This window comes from Coloeus monedula, assembly GCF_965178545.1.
Source record: "Coloeus monedula genome assembly, chromosome: Z".
Lineage (NCBI taxonomy): Eukaryota > Metazoa > Chordata > Aves > Passeriformes > Corvidae > Coloeus > Coloeus monedula.
Genome location: NC_138822.1, coordinates 28805748 through 28828827, shown reverse-complemented (window position 1 = coordinate 28828827; position 23080 = coordinate 28805748). Strand labels below are relative to the sequence as shown.

General features: G+C 38.4%; 1 protein-coding gene across 1 annotated transcript in view; it reads left to right on the top strand.

Moving 5' to 3' along the window:
• Positions 1–23080, top strand: part of EPB41L4A (erythrocyte membrane protein band 4.1 like 4A) — a 116317-nt gene that overhangs the window by 38226 nt on the left and 55011 nt on the right. The window contains exons 2-6 of the mRNA XM_082301023.1: positions 8427–8531; positions 15325–15376; positions 16461–16539; positions 20167–20264; positions 22766–22886. Of these exons, the coding sequence (XP_082157149.1) occupies positions 8427–8531; positions 15325–15376; positions 16461–16539; positions 20167–20264; positions 22766–22886 (455 nt within the window). The remainder of the gene's footprint in view (positions 1–8426; positions 8532–15324; positions 15377–16460; positions 16540–20166; positions 20265–22765; positions 22887–23080) is intronic.

Genomic DNA, 23080 nt, shown 5'->3' with positions numbered 1-23080 from the left:
AGTCAAGCCTGTTAAAGTTGAATGCAGCCTAGCACCAGTGAAATGGTAATATGAGCCCATGCAGTGTGTGGCACTGGACAGCATCTCTTCAGGACAGCCAGAAACTCTAGAAGGGGAAGGAGAGAATGCAGGTGTATAAAGTTCCCCATTAGCAGCCATTATGCCCTGCTAATGGGTAGCTTATTCTTGTCCTGGTGCAAACATGTTGACTGCATTTTTTTTTTTTTTTTTTTTTTTTTTGGTGTGGGTGGCATTTGCCAATGAGGATATATGGAAAACTATTTTTAGAACAAAAATACTTGCAGTTTATCCTCCTTTGCTCTAATGGGGAATGTCTATTAAACAAAAAATGAAGACATTTTTAAAAAGTCAATCTTCAATTTTATTTTTTATATGAAATTCCAGATGTTTATTATGAGACATTTCAATGAGAATTAAGTTTCCAGTAGAATGAAATCAGTTTTCTGAGAAGCACCATGGCAAAGATGTACAGAAAATGTATGTACATTTTTCAGGGTAATACATGTATTCCTTTGCCTTCTGTCTGTCAGCAGTGCAGAAGTAAGTAACTTGGTGGTGTCAGCCCAAATGAGAAACTGAACTTCATCAAACTGGAAATGAAACTTTTAAATATTAAAAATGATCAAATGTTTGGAAAAAGCTTTTTGGGATGTGAGTAGCTCTGTGTTGGGGCAGGACTCCCACAGGTTTGTGGTGGAAGAGGAAAGTTCCAAAGATCCTTGTGCTTTGAAAGGCTTGTTGAATGGAGAGAGCTACTATTTTTGGTTTTTGTCTTTCTTCCCTGAGTCTCTTAGTGGCTCTTTCTATGCCAGAGCTAGAGAGAAGAAGTGTCTCTGTCCTTTCAAGAAATATATCCTCTCTTTGTCTTTTCCATTAGTTTTGCATCTGAGAAGATTCCACTGTTTCTCTTGTAACTTCTGCTCTTGTAATATCTCTTGACTGATAATAAGACAGTTCAGTTAGCAGAATCAAATGATAAACAAAATCATGCTAACACCACTGCTTTTGAAGAAGGAAAACATAAATTATTAAATTTTTTTTTAAATTGAGCTTGATAGAGGTTTCTAAGGGTGAACTGACTTGAAGATGAAGATTTAAGCCTCTGTGTTGCATTTGTTGTAGCCCTTACTCTTGAACATGGGGATTTGGAAATACAGGGTTAAAATTTAAATTGAGAGTTTACTTGGGAATATCCATCAAAAGTTGCTGACTTCATGACCAGAATATTGAAAAGACTTCAAGAAATGAAGTGCAGACTAAAGGAGGGGAAAGAGAAAATGGAGGGGATGACACAGGTAAAGCCAGAGAGTAGCAGAAATAACTATCCTAAGAAAAGCAGAAGCAACTTGAAGGCAAAGAGGTTAACAAGGCTGAGAGTGGGTGGTAAGCAGGACACCAAATTTGGGCTTTGCTGAGGGAGAGAGAGCATGAGAATGTGGTTTGGTTTTTGCTCAGTCTGGTGGAGCTCTGTACAAACAAGCTTCTGCAGGTATGCTCAGCTCTGACAGTACAGCCATTCATTCTGAATGAAAAAACATCAAAATAAAGGATTGGCAAGATGTACACTGACCTTTTCTCCTTCCCATTCTTCTTGCTCCTAAAACTTCCCGAACAATCTTAACACAAAAAACCTGCTCACCATTCTACCAGCTAATAGTTTGGGCCAACTTCTTCTAACAAGACAATAACTTCATTACTTCTTTGTTTAACAGCTGCAGTAATAGTAAAATCCCTGAGCAGTTTGACAGAGTGAGTGTCTAGTCTTTAACTGTCAACATTTTCTCTTTCTGAAAGCCTTTTAGAGTTCAACTCTTCACTGACACTCCCTTGTCAACCTTAACTTAAAGCAGTTAAGCAAAGCAAGTGACATATTTAAAGTCCCTGTGCTCTAAAACTGCTGTGCATAATGAGTTTAATATATGCTCCATGAAAATGCATGCAACACCTAATTTAAAAGAGGTGTTTAAAATGATGGCCATAGGAAAAGATAGAGATATTAGAATTGAGGCTTTGGTACCTCAAGTGCCTCCCTTCGGCACAAAGGCAGAAATCACAGATAGGAGGAATAGAACCAAACATACCAGGACTAGATGTCTGACACAAAATAGATTATACCTATGTATTTATTCCTCAACTGATATTTTGTATGTACGTTGACAAAACTAGCATGAGGAATATTGCCATAAAGAGCATAAGAAATACAGGAAGAAAAAAGAAATAAGGCAAAAGAACTGAAAAGGGGAGAAAACAGAAATCAAGAATGCCAAAATGGCCAACAGCAAAAATGGACTTTAAAAATTGCAGCAAGATTATATGAGAAAGGTTTCAAGAAAGACTTCAATGACTGGAAAAAGATAACTAAATGCAGAAACTATGTCATGAAAATTACCTAGAAAACAGGGGATGCTTACTTTATTTAGAATGAATGTGCCAAAAATAAGTACAGCATCCTTTCTCTGCCAGTGCAATACTTCCGCCAAGTGCTCTACCATGGGTTGCTCACTTCCCTTTCCTGACAAGAAGGTACACCAGGTCACACATCTGAGTGTGAAGAGCATCTTCAAAAAGTGGAAAAACAATAGTAACCTACATCTTCACCATTCCCAATGGGTGGTTGTATGCTGTATTTTCAAATTTCTTTAGTATTGTCATAGTTCCTTTCTTAGGTGTAGAATTATTCAAAGTACATGAGAATGATGGAAATGCTCTTTGGTATTCAATTCTTCAGAAAAGATCTTTTCTGGGAAAACTTGAAATGCATTATTGTTGGTATCTTAACTCATCTGTCATACGGTGAATGTAGATGCTAATGAACTGGATAATGTTAATATCAGGGGATAGATTAGGGAATAGATTTTAAAATAAAATTTATACGGCTAGAATTCCTCCACACAGAACTAGTTGCTGCCATTTTGTACATTACAGAGGAGAGATCAAATTTAAAGCACTAGTAAGTATTTAATTACATTCCCAAAATTTAGTTGTCTTCCCATTACTTATTTGCTTGCTCTGCTTGCTCTGCTTGCCCTTTGTTGTCTTCAGTGGACTTTGATTCCTGCTTAGAGCATTCCTTTTAATGTTAGTGCAGATACAAATTGCATTGCTATACCATGTAAATATAAATATACTTGCTTATATCTTCTCCCCAAAAAGGACCCCACTGAACTGAATTAATTTCCCATAAGCCAAACATTTTTAAAGCATCATTTCTTTAACTTTTTTTCTTCTATATTTCAGAGTCAAGTAAATCAGTTTACATCTATCTGTGACAGTGCCTCAAAGCACACTCCAGCCAGTAGTTACAAGGGGAGATGGTTAACTGGCTGGAGCCCACGCTCCTAGGAATGTATCCCTCTCTTAAGGAGTTTGCTCCTAAGCATATAAATTTGCGGCAGATACAATAATTGCAAACCCAGGAAAATATGGTGCATCTTCAGATATTTTTTCTAGAATAGCGTTTTCTGACTGGAATGCAATGGATTGACCACTAGTGAAAGCTAAACTAGTCTACAGATACCTTAATATACAGCACTTAGAATTCAGTGTCATCTGTTGTATGCAGGCAGGTCAGACACTGTGTCAAGTTCTTGGGAACAGTTATAGGGAGGTCTGTGCCTGTGTCCATAAATCCGGGGAATTCTCAGACAAAAACCTCTGAAAAGAGGTTGGCATGTCTGCTGCCAGTGAAATACAAGCAGAGAGGCAGGGATGGATTAGTACATTTTGGATGGTTCATTTTAATGGTGTATACTTAGGGCAGCCTGTGTTGTTTCATTTGTAATTGTTAAATTCTTAGTTCCTGAAAGTATTTATTTCTGTTCTATGATTGTGCTGGGGAATGCCTTGCATGTATAAAATAACACTAATGTAAATTTTTCTCTGTTTGGACATGCATTCTGGAAATTAAGGTTAAGCTGTTTTGTCTAGGTGAATATTTGTAAATGTTTATTAGCATTTTTAATTTAAAGATTGTCCTCTGCTTGAACATGTGGTATGCAAATTGAGGCCTGGGTGGCTGACTGCCTTGGGGTAAAGGGGTCCTTATTCTGTGTTGTTAAAAACCAAGAACTTTGATTTCAGAGCTTCATGCCTTGCTGCTTTTGTCAGGGGTAGATGATGAAAAACTGCAGTAGTGTCTAGTCTTTTCTGAGCTTGAGGTAAGGGGCAAGAATAGGCCAAAAAGAAAAGTGAGAAAATGCTGTTTGGACACACGTTTCTGCTCTGTATCTGTTCACTCTCATGTGTGATTGTGTGCTGCCTTTGTGCATAATTTTAATCTCTCCTTAGTAACCTTTACCTAGGGCAAATAATGCAGTTTGGTCTCTGAGGAGGCTGCATTGCAGGGGGACTCTCTGATGGGGGAAGGCATCTCAAAAGGCAAATGTTATATTCAACCAAAGTTCTAAGCGGTTTTTTTTTTGGGCAAAGGCTCATGAATTCTTCTGCATCTTCCTTATTTTTGGGGGGGGTTGTAGGAGGTAGAGTGTGTGGATTGGATTACTTTCAGGAGAAAAGCTTCATGATGTCTGTTCGAACTAAAAGGGACAATGCATTACACTCTATTCTAATAACAAGAGGCTTCACTACCCTATAGCACTTTTCCTTCAAGAAAGGGACTAGCATCCTACTGGGGCAGAGATTTTGTCTTTAAACTCAGTTAACGTCAGTAGGTAGTTCTGATTTGGCCTCCACTGCTCTGTACAACACAAGAGAGAAAATTAAAAAATACCCAACAAGAAAAACCTCATTGGAGCGAAAAAGCAGTGAGCTGTGTGAAAGATAAGAATTTCTGGTGTCTAAATATAGAGTAATATGAATATGTTAAAACACAGTACTCTGTGTACTGCTTTTAAAAGAATAATTTCTATTTGCTTAAGAAAACTACAATTAAATCAGCTTTCTCCTGAATGGTCTGGCTGTCATTTTCTTTAGCCAGTATAAACCTGCCTTTCTGGTTTATGAAGCCACAGTGCTAACTTGTAAAGCAAGATGTTATGACTCATTGAAACAATTCTTTGTTCTCTCTTGAAAGCATTGCTGATGGTGTTTTCAAATGTACTTGGGTTTACCCCTAAGAATGCAAACCTTTCGCAAGTCTGAGCTTAATGCAAGGCAGATTATGTAACTTTTGCAATGCCATATGATGTGAATGTAATACTTTCAGCATCTTTGACAGTTTTGGTTTCCAGCTTTGCTGAATTTTCCTGTAATTTTACCAGGGGAAATAAGATGGCTTCTCTTAGTTTGCAAAACTTTGTACAAATGCAGTAAAAATGTGTTTCAGGACTGAGAGGTAGTTACTAAGGGATTCATCAGCAAAACTGCTTTCTTGACTCGTCTTGAAGATGCAAATTACTTGCATGAAACCCTGAAATCATGTGGCTAAAAATGAGAACTTCAATTGAAAATGAGGCTGTGGTGGTTTCTCCAAGGGTCAGTGTTTTACCTGGACAGTGCTCTCCAGTGTTGGGAAAATAGAGGTTAAGGAAGGTGAGGTTAGAAGGGTGTGAGGATAGGTCCTGGCTCACATCCTGGATGTTCCCTTGAAAAGCACTTTGTGTTCATGCAGGCTTTGCTGAAAGATGTGAGAAGGATTGGCAAAGAGGGCTGTGGAGACTACAGCATGCTGAAGGTAACCAAAGCACTGAGCACCTTGTTGATATAGAGGTGGAGAGCCCCCAGCCATTGTAAGCTGGATGGTTTTGCTCAGTCTTTCCTCACAGCCAGACCACCTGTTTCTGCAGGACCTGCAATTGTTGAAGTGTTAACTGAGCTGTGTCAAAAGAGAATAGATTAACAGGCATTTATGTTTTCTCTCTGCCTAGCAGTATAAGTAAAAAGAAGTTAAAAAGCCTTTTATCTCTGAAAGGAAAGAAAGGAGGCTTTAATTTCAACCAAAACAGGTCTGAAATGTACGTATTTCTTGGGGATGACACACCAGCTTTAGTGTCCATGGAAGGAAAGCTGTCCCAAAAACTCTTTGTGCAGTCCTCAGCTGAATGAAGCAGAAGACTTCCAGCCAAGAAGGGTAGTTGTATTCTAAACTGGTGCAGAGTCATGTAAGTTGAACTCCTCTAAGGCTTAAGCTTCTTTGATTACTCCCAGGATTGTGTACTATTATTGTAAGATGCCTGAATGGGAAATTGACAACTTCGTCTTGGTGGCTCAATCAGTACTTCTTAGTGCTGTTAATAAAATCAGCTGACACTGTGAATAACGGTACTGGTCAGAGTGGAAAACTCATTGAAAGCAAACAGATTTGAACTTCACACAATCACAGAAGGTGAGCAAGGCTTGGGTGGGCACCACGCGATGTGTCCTGTGAGCCATGGTGCAGGCAACTCTTTTTATACCTTCTGCAATGGTTTACTGACCTCACTGTGGTTAACTGTGTCAAAAGCCATTGACTCTGAGTGGCTGATGGTGGAGATCCTTTAGTCTAAAACGTTCTCTGAATGTTTAGTACCCAGCTGGAAGTGTTGCCATCATTTATCTGCAAAGGTTGTTTGGAGTCAGGGCTGCTTGTTTATTTTGAACTTTCCTCGTGTCTGTTTCTGAAGATGCCTGTTCAGTCCTAGGTTCCCAAGACATTGCTGTACTGTTTAAATGATAATGGAAACAGCTACAATGGTGAAGGTATTTGCCTTACATGACATAGAAACATAGAACATGCCAGTTGGAAGGGTCCCATCAGGATCATCAAGTCCAATATATGAATGATGAGATAACGATGTCCATTTTAGTGGGATGTCTCCTCTGCTTCTTTTGAATAACAACTAATCTAAAAATAAAACGAGCAAGGACAATTACATTTCAGTCTTAAATTCCCACTGTCTAGTAATCAAACCTGTATTTTAAGTATTTTTAAGGTGTGTTTTGTTTTGTTCCATCTTTTTGCTGCAGTGCTCCTGATAGTCACTCTATAGCTTGTCTTGCCTTGTTCTCACAACCTAAGTTCAGTTTCTTGTTGATGAAACTGATGATAAAATCACTGTATTGCTCTGCTTTATCCAACTTGATAAATTGAGATTTAGTGACTTTCTGCTTAGCTTAATCATGTTTCCCTCCAGATTGCCCTCTGTTTTGTGGCTGATCATTAAGGCTCACTGTACACGCTGAGGGAATATGTAATTGCAGTCGCTTGATGTAAACAACCACTGTGATGGATTTAGACAAAGAGAACCTTTCAAGTACAACTCCTGCTTTAAGCAAATATATAGTAAATCTGGTGAATAGCATGGATATGTGATTTCCAGCCTACCAGAGATGTTTACCTTGTCATGGCTTGCTTAGTGTGTGAGTGGCCACCTGAAATTGTTGTATTGTCCCTGCTCATGGGATTACATATGAATCCTGACCAAATGCACCTGCTGAAAAAAAAATAGATCTTCACCATTGTGATGTGATTGATATTTCACCAGAAAGGATAAATTAAAGGATTTTTAAATCAGTATTATTTGCCATTTTGATTTTGAAATTATTTGCTCATAGACTAGAAAGTGAAACAGCACAAACAATATCCCACTAGAAAGTGAAATAGCACAAACAATACCCCACAGCTTCCACTTTCTGTTTCTTTTCTCTGTGGTGATTTTACTACAGTCTAGTAGTTTACAAAATATGAAGCAGCTAAGCAAAACCTAATTGTGAGTAATGTCTGTATTTGCTTGTGGAATTTAGGACTGTAATAGTCAAAGGCTCTGACTGATTCTGAGGGGAGATCATTCTGTGTAATTCTCCATCTTCCTCATCTGTTTGTTGTTCACTGCCAGGTGAACCGACAAATACGAGGCATTCAGGTGGAAGTGAGCTTTTTATAGAGCATTCTCAACAGCACTGTTGTTTGCAATATTGTCCCCAGCATTGTTTGCAAATACTGTCGTAGATACTTAATGAAGTGCTATTCATGAAAACAGTGGGATTATTTCAATTCAGGGTGTTGGACTGCTCCCCCTTCTACTATCAAAAATATTTTACAACAAGTAAAACCTAACCTTCTTTACAAAGATTAGTAACAGAGAAGTTAATGATGTATAATTTAGGTCTTAAGGGCAGTTTTGCCTCCTGATCTCCATTGTCAGAGTTTGAGTGACAGGTCTGTACTGGAAGGGTGAGTGTGATTTGAAAAATGCTATGTTCACCAGAACTGTGGAATTTTTGTTTGTTTTTTTGTTTTTCTTTTGGTATTGTGTAACTACTACCTTACCAGCTTCCTAATTGTATTTTACAGAATTATTGTTTAAATGTGTAAAATATTTTCATCTGTACTGCTGAATTGTTAAAGGCACTGGGAACTTCCTCAATTTTTTTTTAGACAAAGCTAATTGAATGCATGAATGCCACTGCATATAGCTGACAAAGGCAGAGCATCTTTGTGAATAGGCTCTGTAAATTCTTTCCCACAGAAGTCAACGAAAGGGTCGGTTGTCCTGGGCTACGTATTTCGTCACTTAAACCTGGTGGAAATAGATTACTTTGGACTGCGCTACTGTGACCGAAGTCATCAAACGGTGAGTAAAAGACGCAGCAGATTGGATTTCCCATGTATAAAATTTACCTTGTTGTGCTGTTTGCCTGTAAAGCATTAGATTGTCATATTTCCCCTAACTTTCACTGTTTCCTGGCTCAGGTTTCCAGTAATAATTTCTTTTGTTTGTTTGCAATAAATAGCTATTGGAATAGCTATTAATGTCTTAGATAGGAACAGAATCAAACACTAAATGTTGTTGAAAACTAAATCAAGAAAGTAAAAAGAGTAAAAACGTATTCTATGCAAGTAGGATTGATATTTTTTTCCTCTCTAATACTGTGCCCTGCAGCCAGTGCCTGGTGCTCTGTGCTCTTCAGCCTCACTTGGCCCTGCAGTGCCTGGGAAGAAGCGTCCCTGAGTGCATCACAGTGCAAGCTTCACTTGCAATGCTCCTGAGCACCTGGTTCAGGGTGTGTTGGGCCATGCCATTTTCAGTCTGCCTGAACCATCTCTGTGTCCCTGAGCCCATGCTCTCTAGAGTCTCTAAGACAGGGACTCACCCACACATCTGAGGCTTTTTCTACTGGGAGATTACCATCCTAAAGAGACAAGGAGATGGGAGCCAGGCTGAGATGTTTCAGCCAAAGCAGGCAGTCTCTTGCAGTGCTGGAGCAGCCCCTCCAAAGGCTTGTGCCAGATTGCTGCTGGCAGAGTTGAGGAGCAGGGAGTGCTCAGCAAGAGGAACCAGTGCTGTATTCACAGGGTGGTCTTCATATTACCTTAAAATTATGAAGGTAATATTGCCTGGCCTATGGCTAAGTTAAGTCAAGCCTTTACAGTTTTGAAGCTAGTGTTTTGTGATGATAGCACTGCACAAGACCCTGTTTCATCTAAAAACAGTAATAACTTATTGAATTGGCTAAATATTTGCCAATTTCTTCTGTTAAACAGAAGTTGATCACGTAAAGACTGAATTCAGAACAGTATTAAGCAGAAGGTTACTGATTGCTACTGAGAGCTACAGACTGCCCCACTTGCTGTATCTTAATTTCTGTGCTGTAGTCCAAACATTTATGAATTCAGTTCCTTGATAAGCTTCTAACCAAGTTTCATTCCATGAAGATGAAAGCCAGATTCAGCTGTGAACCAAAGGTAGACTGCTAAAAAACTGTGGTTTTAGTTTCCTGAGGAATTTGAGGTGTGAATGAAGAGCAGGTAGGTATTTTTTGCTCTCCAAAGTGTTTTCCTTTTTCCTGTGGTTGCAAATAAAGTAAAAATGGCTCTCCTTGGGAATATTTCCAGAAGCATAGACAGGGTGTATTTAGTGGTATATATGACAATATGTATATAAAAAGGATTGCATCTCTATTGTGAAAGGGACACATAAAAGCACATTTTAGTGCACATCCTTTTGTTCTACTTTTTCTCTCATGTGGTGCTCCAGTGTTGTAAATTTAATGTTAGCTTTAGGCTTTATCCTCTGGCTAGGCCAAGGTCAGGAAGCTACCGTGATTCTTGATTTTTCCCGTGGATTAGGAAGGTGTTTATCCCACTTCTGTCATTCACCTGCTCTTGCACCAACACAGGACTTGCCATGTGGATACGGGCCCTCAGCTGCATGCCAGCCTATGGAGTGCACCTGCCCTGCCATGTAGATGCTGCCACAGTGACTGGCCAAGTTTGTGCTGCTGCCTTTGCACCTGGGCCATTTTGTAACCAACTGTTGTGAAAAAGCCTGTTCCTGTTGTTTGTCTGTGTCACGATAATGAAAAGTTGATGCTCTTTCGTCTAAAAAGTTCGTAAATGAGCCAAACAATGCTACTGTGTGTAGTTTTATGTGTTTTGTGATGTGTAGTTTTATGCTGCTAGCTTGCTATTTTTAGTGAAATCTTATAAGCTCATAAGAATGGACAATATAATGGGAAGTTTTCATGCACCAAACAATAACTTGTGCTTTAGCTGTAAACATGTATTTAGTTGCATGCTGACTATGGCTAGAACTCTTGGGGCTGTTGTGGGAATTAGCCCTGTAATGGCTGGCAAGAAGCCTGGATTTAAATTTTGGATTGGATATTTTTTGGATTGACCACAGTAGATTTCCTAAGGGAAGAGGAAAAAGGTTACCTTGCTAATTAGTTTTAAAACCATGGTCCTGAGTTAGTCTCAGAGGAGAAAAGTATTTGGGGGTTGGGCTACCTATTAATACATTGCTTGTGGTAGGGAAAGTTTTATTTGTACTGTCAGGTTTTTTTGTCACACTATATATTTAACTGAATGATGAATAAAGCAGCATAGACAAAACTTACGTATTTTAAAGAACACAAACCAGTCACAAAAGAAACATTTTTATTATTAAGGGTTTGAAAAGGCTTGTTTAGTTATTTTCCCCATTACTTTTGCAAGCCTGAGCACTTCCAGGTGGTCTTTTAAGTGCTGTGTTGGTGAGCTACCTCTTCTGTGGGTGGTATCATAATTATTTTAGTACTACCAGTAGGGCTCTAATGAGTGAACAAGGTTTCACTGTGCTATGTAGTGTATATGAATGTGTAGCATTAAAATGGTCTCTTCCTGAACAGCCAACAAACTAATTAGCCTGTGAGAAGAGCTGGATGCAGCAAACAGATTGACAGAACTGGGTGGCACTGGCAGGGCCACGAACAGTAGGATGAAGCATAAACTGGATGACCCTGTCTCCAGGGTAGTTATTTGGTTATATTACACAAATTTCGCTTTACTGACATTCCAGGTATCCCCAAACTCTCCGCAGTAAAAGGACAGTATTCAACTGGAAGAATTATGCTCTGGAAGATTACAAGTTGCTGCCAGAATAGCTTTACCGATATTTATTTAGTGCTCTGAACAAGACAGGTCTCCAAAGGAACAATAAAATGTACCTTCTAATAATTAGTTAAAATACAACATTTAATAATGAATTTAAAATTCTGTGATATAAAACTACACCCCAGTGAACAGATGGGTTCAACTAATGCTGTGGGTTGTCAGTAGTGTTTCCTAATCTCTTAGTGCCTTTTTTGACAAACTACATGGTGCTTCTTTTCATGCAGTATTTGAGTACCTTTAAAAGAACGACCAATTTTCTTGGAATGACACTGAATCTCTTACTGTCCTTCATCATGTAGCCTTCACCTGAGCCTTTTGCATTGCTGCAGAGTGCTGGTACCCAAATTACTGTAAGCTGACACCAGATATTGTCCTCGTGATTCTCAATGTGAATCATCAGCTGGCTCTTGCTGGAGGGGAAATTTGTGTCTTCTGCCTCATCTGCCAGGACTTTGTGCCCCATCTGGTATTTTCTGATGAGACACGATCACCAGAATATGTGTAGCAGAAGCTGGGGGTGGGTTAGGAAACTGTCCAGCCTCACAGAATCACAGAGTTGTTAGGGTTGGAAGGGACCTCTGGAGATCACCCAGAGCAACCCCCTGCCAAGGCAGAGTCACCTGGAGCAGGTGACACAGGAACACATCCAGGTGGATTTGGACTGTTGCCAGAGATGGACACTCCACACTCTCCCTGGGCATCTGTTCCCATGTTCTGCCACCCTCAATGTAAAGAAGTTCTTCCTCACTGAGGTGGAACTTGTGTTTTCGTTTTGGCCATAGCTCCTTGTCCTGTCATTGGCACCACTAAAAAGAGTCTGGCATCATCCTCTTGGCACCTACCTTGGAGATATTTATGGGAATTACTGAGATCCCCTCTCAGTTTTCTCTTCTCCAGCCTAAATAGGCCCAGCTCTCACTTCTCCTCCTAAAAGAGAGGCTCCAGACCCCTCATCATCTCTATGACCTTTCGCTGGACCCTCTCCAGTAGCTCCTTGTCTGTCTTGCATGAAGGAGCCCAGAACTGGACAAAGTTTTCCAGATGTGGCCTCCCTGGGGATGAGAAGAGGAGCAAGATCATCTCCCTCGACCTGCTGGCCACACTCTTCCGACTACAGTCTCTCATTTCTTTAGTATTTGGGCAAAACAGTGGCCCAGGGATATATTTCTCCAGGGGCTGGGTAAACTGGTGCTGGGAGGGCTGTCCTGCCACTCTCACTGCTGGTTCCTGCTGTGCTCCAGCTTCCAGGGGTTTTCCACGTGGTCCCTTTGCTATTGCATTTATGGCTTTGCCAAAGGTCTGTAGGATAGCCAAGCTAGTTACTGTTCTGGAAGAGGTCTGTATTTTCTTGAGGTACTCAAAAGGCAGAATGGAGATAGCAATTTTAATACATGATATGTCAGGAAAAGCTGAGCAGAATTTGATGAGGGAAAGGGTACTTCTGAAACCTAAAGGGTGTTCCCTTGTCAAATGCCAAAAGAATGGTGCTATATACCAAAAATTGTACAGCATGCTGTGATGTAAATATTATTCTTTTCTCACCTGATAATGCTTATATGAGCTATCATAATCAGTGTGTACCACATACTGATACCCTCTTAGGGCTCTAAGAGGAGAAATAAAAATACAGAAGGACATATCATGCTATTCATTCATACTGCACCATGCCCCCACCCTGTAGGTGTGTTTTCTCCTCTGCTACGAGGAAGCTCTGTTTGAGCACACAAACCCGAGAACACAGCAGGTAGGAGGCAACCCATGGCAAAATAGGGAATTAATCTCATACAATGTAGAGCATATTTTCTCCTCAAGATCTTAGAAAAACAGTCGAATTGTACTTAGCTTGTGCTTTGTTGAATGGATTTTTGTTCTTTTTATGGATTTTTACACTCATCCCCAAGCACGGTATACTAAATTATCTAGGAAGAAAGAGAACTGTTGTGCGTGTTAAATTAGATGACATAACCAGTGGAAAGAATATGGAGAATGATAAAGTTGAGTAGAAACAAGAAATTTTAAAGGAATATGAATGGATAAAAAACAACAGACACAAAGCTGATGGTCAGGTGAGTTACAGGTAGTAAGAATAAACTTTTAGAGTGCAGCAAGATCAGTACACTGATGATATGATGCTAAATATAATCTATATAATTTCAGATTCTAATAATGAAGACAGAAGCATTAAATACATACTTTTATGTAGGAATTACTTGAAAATTTTTACATTTCTTATATAATAGCGATGTCCTGAACTCAGCAGATTGATGTTCCTTTCTCTGAACATTTGCAGGAAAAAACTGACACAACAATTCCAATTCTTAGTATTGTCTTAGGTTGTGGGAAAACCTCGATAACTGGAGACTATAATTGAAAAATGATACATTTTCTTTTCAAAATTGTATTTCTTTTGTAAATGTGAACAAAAACTGACACATGTGGCACGATAGCTACGGGTTTGTAAGAATCTAATTAAGACAGTCCAGCATTTATTTTGAAGTTGATAGATCTTTCTGCACCAGAGACTTCATTGATTAATACCACAGCAAACATTTCAACCAAGTTAATATTTGTTTCAAGCAGGTTTATGGAATTTGACCCAAGTTTAACCCTATGCAGATACAAAAAATTAAGATTCCAGATTTGTGGTAAAGTGCTTGCAGGCACTTAAAAGGGCTAAATATGAAATACTGCATAGAGCTTGGATGGATGCTGCTTACAAATCTGGCTTGTATGGGAGCCAGATTTGTCGCAGTACAAAGGACAAAAGAGCCCATTTATTCTTTATAATGTAAAACATCTTTTTTTTTTTTTTTTTAAACGTCATTTCTACCTAAAATTTAAAAGGGAGTTATTTTCTTTAATGACATTGTAACTTTTAAATCAGTCATAGTAATAAATAAAAAATTATTAAAGTCACACTAAATGTATTTGTAAAGAACAAATAGTAAACTAGTCACTTTAGTAATTGGATAGTTTCATTGGTTAGGACTATTCAAAAATGATTAATTTTTTTCCCATTTCTTCTGTAAATGTTAAATACTTCTTTTAGATTCACAACATTAATCCCTTGCAGGTAGGTGGGTAGGTGCTGAGTCCTCCACTTCTCGGCAGCAGGGGTGAGCTGCTTGTAAGCCTGTGCAGGGGAGATACAGGTGGGGAAGCACTGGGGAGTGTCACAGTGGCTGCCAGGAGATGAAAAGGGCGAAGGCGGCGTGTCAGAGCTGCCTTGGCATTTCCGACTGTGGGGTTTGTTGTCAGCAACTGTTGTGCAAGTGCATTGGATTAATGAGACACTGGTTTTTTTGTTCCACTTCTCCCAGCACTGCAGCCTATCAGCCTGGAAGTGTAACTATACGTGACACTTTATCCATCTATACAAGCATTTAACAAGTATCTACTACGCATTACAAAGTATGTGTGCGTAGGTGTGCCCACAGGGCTGTGGTGTTGGGGTTCTTGGATCTGTAAATATTCTCATCTTCATTGTTTAACTTTGGCTTGAAAAATGCCTTTTCATTATCCATGAAATTCCATTCATCTTTGGCTTGCAAATAAAATGCTCAAAATCTCCTGCTCCTTCCCCCACCTCTTGCATTCTTCAGGAAAATTTTGGCAGCCTTTGAAATAATAAATAGCTTCATGGTGATTTTAAGTGTGGGTTTGTGTCATGGCCACAATGCTAAATACTCACTGGAGAAATGAAAAGGCAGATGAGATTCTTGTCTCTTCTCCACCACACTGAAGTGTTTGATCTCACCTGTGCTGAGCTCAAGACCTGTGGCACCCACAGAAAAGCATATTTTCTCATGCTAGCTGATATTTATTTTTACTAGCATAAGTAGCAGCACACTCTCTTCCAGAGATGAGAGTGCAGTTCCTCCTGTCAGCTCAGTATGAGGGAAGAAGAAAAGCTTAAGTGATATGAATAACCAATTTTTCTGTGTTCATTTTCCAAGTTAAGTAACTGATCTCCATAATTATCTGTCTTGCAGTACTGGCTGGATCCTGCCAAGACCCTTGCTGAACATAAAGAATTGATAAACAGTATGTATTTAATTTGAACTTCAAAGACATATCTGAAGATGAAGTAACAATGTTCCATCTATACAGTCTGCACAGTATTTCTATTCTAGTCACAGCAGATTGATAGTTCTTAACAAGTTTGTTATTGTAGTTCCTAATGGTATCAAAATTTTACACATAGATTGCACATGGTATCATTTGGTACTATTCTGTGTGGTTATTGTCCAGAGATTTCTGTGTGCTTGAATTTTGTTTTAGGCTAATAAGTCGTGCTATTCTTAATTCGTATAATAAATTCTGTAAGAGCTGTGATGCCTCTATCATGCTTAGCATACCACAACCAACTAGGATTCCCTTCTGCTTCTTAAAGTAAAAGCAGTGCCTCCTAATGATATTAGATTTTCTTCTATTACTGTCAGTTTTCAGATATTGCAGATGCTAGATCTGTTATATTTATTACAATTAAAGAATGGGATTTGGACATGTTTAAAAAAAAGATGTAGAAGTGGAGCATGCATGAAATAAATATAGCTGTAAGAATTTTGGTACTGAGTTATCTGAATAACAGAAGAGTAATATGTTTAAAAGGTGTATTAGAGGACCTTTTCCAAGTATTTCTAAATTTAACATAATTAAAGATGCTCCGTAAGATACTTGGAAGTGTGGAAGGAATTACTATTCGGTATTATTAGTTATGACAGGCAATCACATTTCATGCACAATTACATTTTTCAGATAGCTTCAGTGGAAAAAATATTTAAACATCAAAATCAAGCAGCAAAAAAAAACTATCTTGGGGAAGTAACAATTTAGCAATGAAAGCTAAAGTGAAATTTTCAAAATAAGAAAAAATTCCAAGTAGACAAGATGTGAATAATTAAAAGATTAAAAAAAATTATAAAAATCCTTTTTTTTCTGCTTATGTGTAATGAGTGTAGATGTATGGACTTCCCGTGTGGATGTTACATTTTTTTCAGAAAATTTCAAGTTTCATAAAATGTTAATATAGACTTCTTAGTAGCTGTCCTGTAGTCAGCTAGTAACAATTCATACCAATTAGCAGTTCATGATTATTCACTTCTACACCAAATTTTTTTTCCCACAGCTGGACCACCATACACTCTGTATTTTGGCATAAAATTTTATGCAGAGGATCCATGTAAACTTAAGGAAGAAATAACAAGGTACAGTATTTCATAAAAGCGTAGTTTGTTGATCTCAGGCTAGCAATATATTTCATCCAGGTGCATATTGTTATGGTGTGTCTGGATTGGGTTTGTTTTTGCTTGAACATTGGTGTGTAGGAAGAAAATCGTGATTAACTTCACAGTGGTTAGTAGTGACAACTGTTTGGAAGCCCAAGAAGAAAAAATGTTCTCTGATGCATCAAAAATCAAAGGGCCTTGATGTGCATTTTTGGGGGTGGGTTTTTATTTTCTTATTTTCACTAATGCATTTTTACAGCTGAATTTATATTGTGCTATAACCAAGTTTATAGGTTACTTGGATATCATATATAAATACAGGGAATTTTCTTCTTTACTGGCCATAGTTTAAATTCCAGAACTGCTTTTCTAGGGGATTTCTTTTGGTCTTGCTAAATATATGTGAAGGAAATTGAAGAGTTGCATGCCTCTGATTCTTTTACCTAAGCTTGTCCTCTGCAAGGTATGAGGATGCACACAGTACCACATGCTTGCACACAGACACACACATGGTTATCTGAACTCTCTCACAGTTTCAGGGTTTTCTGTTTGTTTTATTTATTAAATGTCTTGGACAATTAGTTTTAGGTTCAAAAGGAAATTTGAGAATTTGGATAGGTAGGCAGACAAAATTAGTGTGCTGGCTTGCATTAACAAATGCCAAAATACTTCTTCTGATGTCCTAAGAATGTGACACATGAGGATTTGTTAGAATGCATGCAAGCTTTTCATTTTCCTTAATCAAAGATTGCAGCACAGCCAGAATATTTTTCTTGTTCCAGAGTGAGAAAATTCTTTTGTTTCCCTACTGGCACAACAGGAATGAAAGTCTCCAACACAACAAGACCCAGGCTAGCCTGGTAAAAATAATAAATGCTGTGAATTGGCAGGTGAAAGAGCATAAGCTGGCAGCAATGGAATGCCCCTGTACTTTGGAAATTTGGTGCAGTTTTCCTGTACTTTCCCAGAAAAGCTTTAAATCCTGCTCACAGGGAAAGACAGGTGTCCCTGGGAAAGGGAACTTTGGCCACAGAACCTGTTGTGACTGCCTCCCGGGAGGCAGGGGGCTAAATTTCCACAAGTTCTCCCCTTGCCCTGTGATAAGGCCAGTCAGTGATCTGCACTGTTGATCAGGTGTGTGAATCCAGTCAAGAAATGTTGCAGTGTAGTTAGGAAGCCTCTGTTCATGACTTCACAGTGCTTGGTCATGTAGAACGGTCACCTTAGATGGTACAGAGCGAGGGCCAAGGGATATGACAGTATTGTGAGTCTGCTATGAAACATATTGAATAGTCAAATACCTTCAACATCTATGAACACTTATTCCCAAAGGCTCTGAAATCTTGGAGGGAAGGTTGTGGGGTTTTTTTTGTTGTTGTTCAGCAAAATAACAGTAATAATAGTAATAGTAATAATAATAATAATAATAATATTATTATTAATAATAATGATTCTCCTTAGGATCATTTGGGTTGGAAGGGACCCTTAAAGGTCCTTCCACTTAGGAGGCATTAAAAGCCCTCTTTTTTATTTATTATAATAATAATAAAAATAATAATAATAATTTTCTGCCTAAGTGTGTAATTCCAGTGATGTGTTAACTGCCTTGTACTAACCGATGTGTTTCTTTGGAGTATGTATTTATTACTTTAATGGGCATGAGAGCTAACTCTGTTGTTATTAGATTCTGACGATCTGTGCCATTACATGATTACTCTTTGCAAATAATGAAAACCTGTCAAATTTGTAATTGCTTTGCAGCAGAATCTGTCTGGCTTGTAGGCAAAAGCTAACACTGCGGTGTTTGCTGGATGTGTTTGCCAGAGAAAACTTGCAATTAGGCACTCTAATATATGCATGACAAACATGACAGCACACAAGACGAAAGTGCTTTAGCTATAGGTATGGACAAAAGGCCTGGTTTTGCAAGGAGTTCAGCAGCTTCAGTGGGAATTGAGATTGTTCACCTTACAGGAGTCACTTTAGCAATAAACAGAGCAGGATGCAGGTGTATTTTGAAGTTTCCTCTGCTACTTTGTTTTGAGACTACAGAACTACAGCTACCTGCTCCATGGATAATATATTTATAGCATCCTCTCCTTCTAAGCTCTGCTTTGTAGAGGTGGAGAAATGCTAACAGAAGTATGGGTGCGCATCAGAAATGCATTTCATGTCAGAAGGATGATGTTGTGTATTCCACAGAAGATGTAAAGTCATCTTTGTCACTATCATAATTCATACAGGGAAGATTTGTCTAGCTATGACTGCAGGCATAAACTGGAAGCAGGACTAAGGTACTGCTTAGAGTGAAGGAACACTGAGTGTCTGTGCTTCGTGTTGCCCAGTGATATTCCCAGAAAATTCTTGGGCAAATGCCCTGTTGCTTTAAGGTAGAGAACATTAACCCTTTTTTAGAGGATGGACATTTCTACTACAATATCTGTCACAGCACAAATTCTGGGGAATCATTAATCAGAAAAAACCATGGATATCTTTATTCAGAAGCTCACCTGATAAAGTCTAGAAAATCTGGTTGGACCTTAAGTTTTCCGAGTCAGCTATCATGTAACCTGAAGTTTGTAAACTTCCCTGAAATCAGTGTAGGTGCACTTTGAGCTTACAGATCATTCCAAGGTGCTTTCATAAATAACTTGTACTAACACTGAATAAATTATTTGCAGTGTAGCTGAATGGGTCTATGTAGATAAAATTAAACTAGTGAATAATGAAAAAGCTATGTGTTTGTATGGAAGACCTTTTTTTTTTCCGTAAAAGTTACCTTCTCTGTATTTTTTCCTTTTGTAGGAAATCAGTGCAAGAAATTCACTTAGGATGATGTGAAACACTGCATAAATCTGTTGTAATAAAACCAGACAAAATCCAAACAGTGTTTAAAAGATTTCTTATAAATCATTATGGGAAGTTGCAAAACTGCAGGTCCATTATATAATGGCTTGTTATCTTGTCTTTTCCATCTGCTTTGGGCATATTGATTCATTCTAAGTGGTCTCAGCTTTACCAAGTGTTGAAGCAGGTTATGACTTTGAAAATTACATTTTCATCCCTGCTATTGCTATTCCAAGCAGGAGAGCACCCTGTGGTATGACAGATACAGTTAATTGCTGATGGCACACCCATCCATCTTCTTCATGGACTCCATCAAAGCTACCTGCTGCATTGTAGTTGATCCTCTGGTATGTGCAGAGGAAATATTTGCGTAAAGAAGCATCCAATACCCAGTTCTCTTCTGCTCTGATCCAGTGATGAGGTTAAACTTTTGCCCATTGATAGGTTTCTTTTTCAATTTTCTGATTCTCTTCCCCACTTCCTGACTGCTCTATGAAAGTCAAAAGAGTGAAATGACATTTTAGGGAGATAATGGATTGTATCTGCACAATATATGCAGATTGGAAAAGCAGGGAGTGCTCCTTTACCTAGGTTCTTTCACTGGATTAATCTTAGTTGTTATTTCAGGGTCAATAGGGGAAGTAATTTAGAGAGGAATACAGGCTTTTACTGTCACATAGTTATGGTACAATAAACTGCATGATTTTGAAATATTAATTGGACTTGAAATAACAACTTTATTTTCTCTCTGTGTTTTAGGTATCAGTTTTTCTTGCAGGTAAAGCAAGATGTTCTACAGGGCCGTTTGCCTTGTCCAATCAACACTGCAGCACAGCTGGGAGCATACATAATTCAGTGTAAGTTCTCCTGGCCCACTGAGAGCTTATTTCTTTCCATCTTGCATTGTGATTATTAAGTGGTGACTGAAGGCATCATTAACACTTTATGCATTCATTTCAAAACAGAACAAAAGTAGTGTCACTGTTTCACTTCAAGAGCTGTAAATAAATGACCATTTTGAACAAATAGTGCAGGAGCAATATGAAGTTAATGTAAAGAGGAAACTTCAAATTCAGTCTGAAGACTCTGCTAAACATTCTTTACCTTGCTGGAGAATATTTTATCATGTACTCAAGACTTTATGGCTTTGGATTACAGGTAGAGTATGACAAAACCTTCATCAGGAGATCTACAGATTTCAAAAGGTATTGGCAGCCTCCAATCACAGTCTGCCAAATTAAAGATTATTTCAAAAATAACATTATGTCAATATGACTGCATGTTTGCTTGGAGGGAGGATATGATCTGACCTGAAGTGAAGAATTTTCTTTTTTTTTAGCATTTATCTACATTCACCCATCAGTACAGATCTTTTCAGAAGTGGATGCCATATGCTGCATACTTAGTAGAACTAGCAATCAATTAGAAAGGAGCTGCTGTCTACTGGAGCTGTTATTCTTTTTCCATTACAGATCAAGATCTATATTCAAACACAATTGGTAACCAAAAATTGTGTGAAGAGCCATGCTGGGATCTCTATCTGTAATTTCTTCTGTGTTAAATTTAGGTTGCCTAAAGTGATATGTATCAAGGAAAGATTATTTGTATTATTGGTGTTACAAGTGTGACTCAACAACACTTAATATAACACTAAAAATAGTCCTCCTTTTATATCCATTTTAGAATGACAAGGCAGAATAACTTGTGTGTGAAATGGGAATGGGCATAATACAGGATTTCATGGGGGATCATATGTGTATCTGAAAAGCTAAAATTTCAGGCAGTATTTATTTGTGTACAATTATTTCTGACTTAATTTTGCCATCTAAGAAATACGACGTCATCCTCTGAAAAATTTTTTGCAATGCACATTTCACTTTGCTGGCACACATGCCTTCCCTGAAAAAAATACTGCAAGGGTGAAGCAGGAAAATATGCAATGATGGTAGCATTTTCATTTTATTATGAGAAATGAGTAAAAAGAGTAAATTCATGCCCTTTAGTAATTTTGTAAGGTGGTTAGAGTGCTGTTTTGGTGTAGTGTCCTGTTCCTGTAATTCTAATCTCAATTACTCTCTTGGAAAACAATGAGGAAGTTTATGGGATAGAGAAGAGTTAAAGCACAGCCAGGGTTACATACAGTGGGTTAAAGTTAGTCCAGGCACAAGCAAGCATACATTCCCATTGGCTCTATAAAAAGCTTTATCCATGTGTTTATGGCTTGCAGTTGTTCAAAGTATGTAAAGACACCTGAGAAATGCCTGTGTCAGACACTGAACACATAATTTTTATGGAGGTTTTCCGGTGAAACTTCTCAACGTCCCTACTGAGCAGATCATTGTATTTTTCTAGCAATGTTGTTTCAACATTTTGGAAAGAAACATCAGTAATTAGAAGAGTCTCTTCCTTCTTGGCTCTCGAAGCCTTCTTTTTGCTATGTTTTTGACTTAGTGGGCATTGGACAGAAAGCTCCTGTGAAGTCTTTCTCAGAGAAACCCAGCCTACAGATATTACCCAGGGTTATAAAAAAATTGAAATACTAACTTTTGCAGCATTTCTCAGATAGATGCAATTACAGTTAAGATCAGTAGATTTGAGTTCTGGCCAAGATGCATATTTGTTTTCTAATTATGTTACAACGTATTAACAGACATGACTAATGTATACAAATTCAGGGTTGCTTCAAAGAAAATTACATTGGCTCTTCATCATGTTCTTTTCTTTAGAAAAAAGTCTTTTGAAAGTTATTTTTACTTGAAAACTGAATTTGATGTTCAGGGAATACACTGATATTTTATTGAAAAAGGAAAGCTTGTGATTCTTCATGAGAAACACCATTAGTAGACCTTCCCTTTAGGAGTCTCAAGATACTTACCTGCATTTGTATTTGCAGAAGTTTATGTTAAAGTTCCAGCAATAATATGGATCAGTTCTACTGGTAGTATTGCAGTTTATCATGAGAGCACAGATATTACAAAACTAGACTTTTCTTCTACACTTGTTTGCCTATGTTGCCAAATAATTGATGTAATTGAATTTAAACTTTGCTGGCTCGGTCAAAATTTTATCTGGCCTGTAGAAGGATTAGGTTTCCTGTCAAGGCTTCTAGCTCTTTCTAGCTATAACCCCCTATATATCTTTTAAAATATGTGAAGACAATTTTTTCTTGGTTTTATGTGTGCTGATGTGAATAGTTCTGTATTCTCTTCCTTTTTTCCTTTTTTTTCTTATCTGACTGCCAATTAAATTGGCCGTCAGCTGGAAAGGGGCGGCTGGGCACTAGTAGGTGGATTATATAACATGTTTTTTGGTTGAGAAAAGGCACAAGTGACCTTTTTCTTCTCCTTGCATCCTCTAGCTGAGCTGGGGGACTATGACCCATACAAGCACACCGCAGGCTATGTCTCCGAGTACCGCTTCGTTCCCGACCAGAAGGAAGAGCTGGAGGATGCCATAGAGCGGATACACAAGACTCTGATGTAAGAATTCAGTACTGTTGGGAACTTGGCAGGTAATACCAGACTCAGGGATGCTTGGTAGGCAGGGAGGAACAGCTTGTGGCGCAGAGTGGAGGTTTCTAGACTTGAGGAAAGGACTCAGGGAATCCAGTTATACCTCTCAGAAACAGAAAAGATTTTACATAATTGAAGCTGTTCTTTTAGGAACTAAGTAT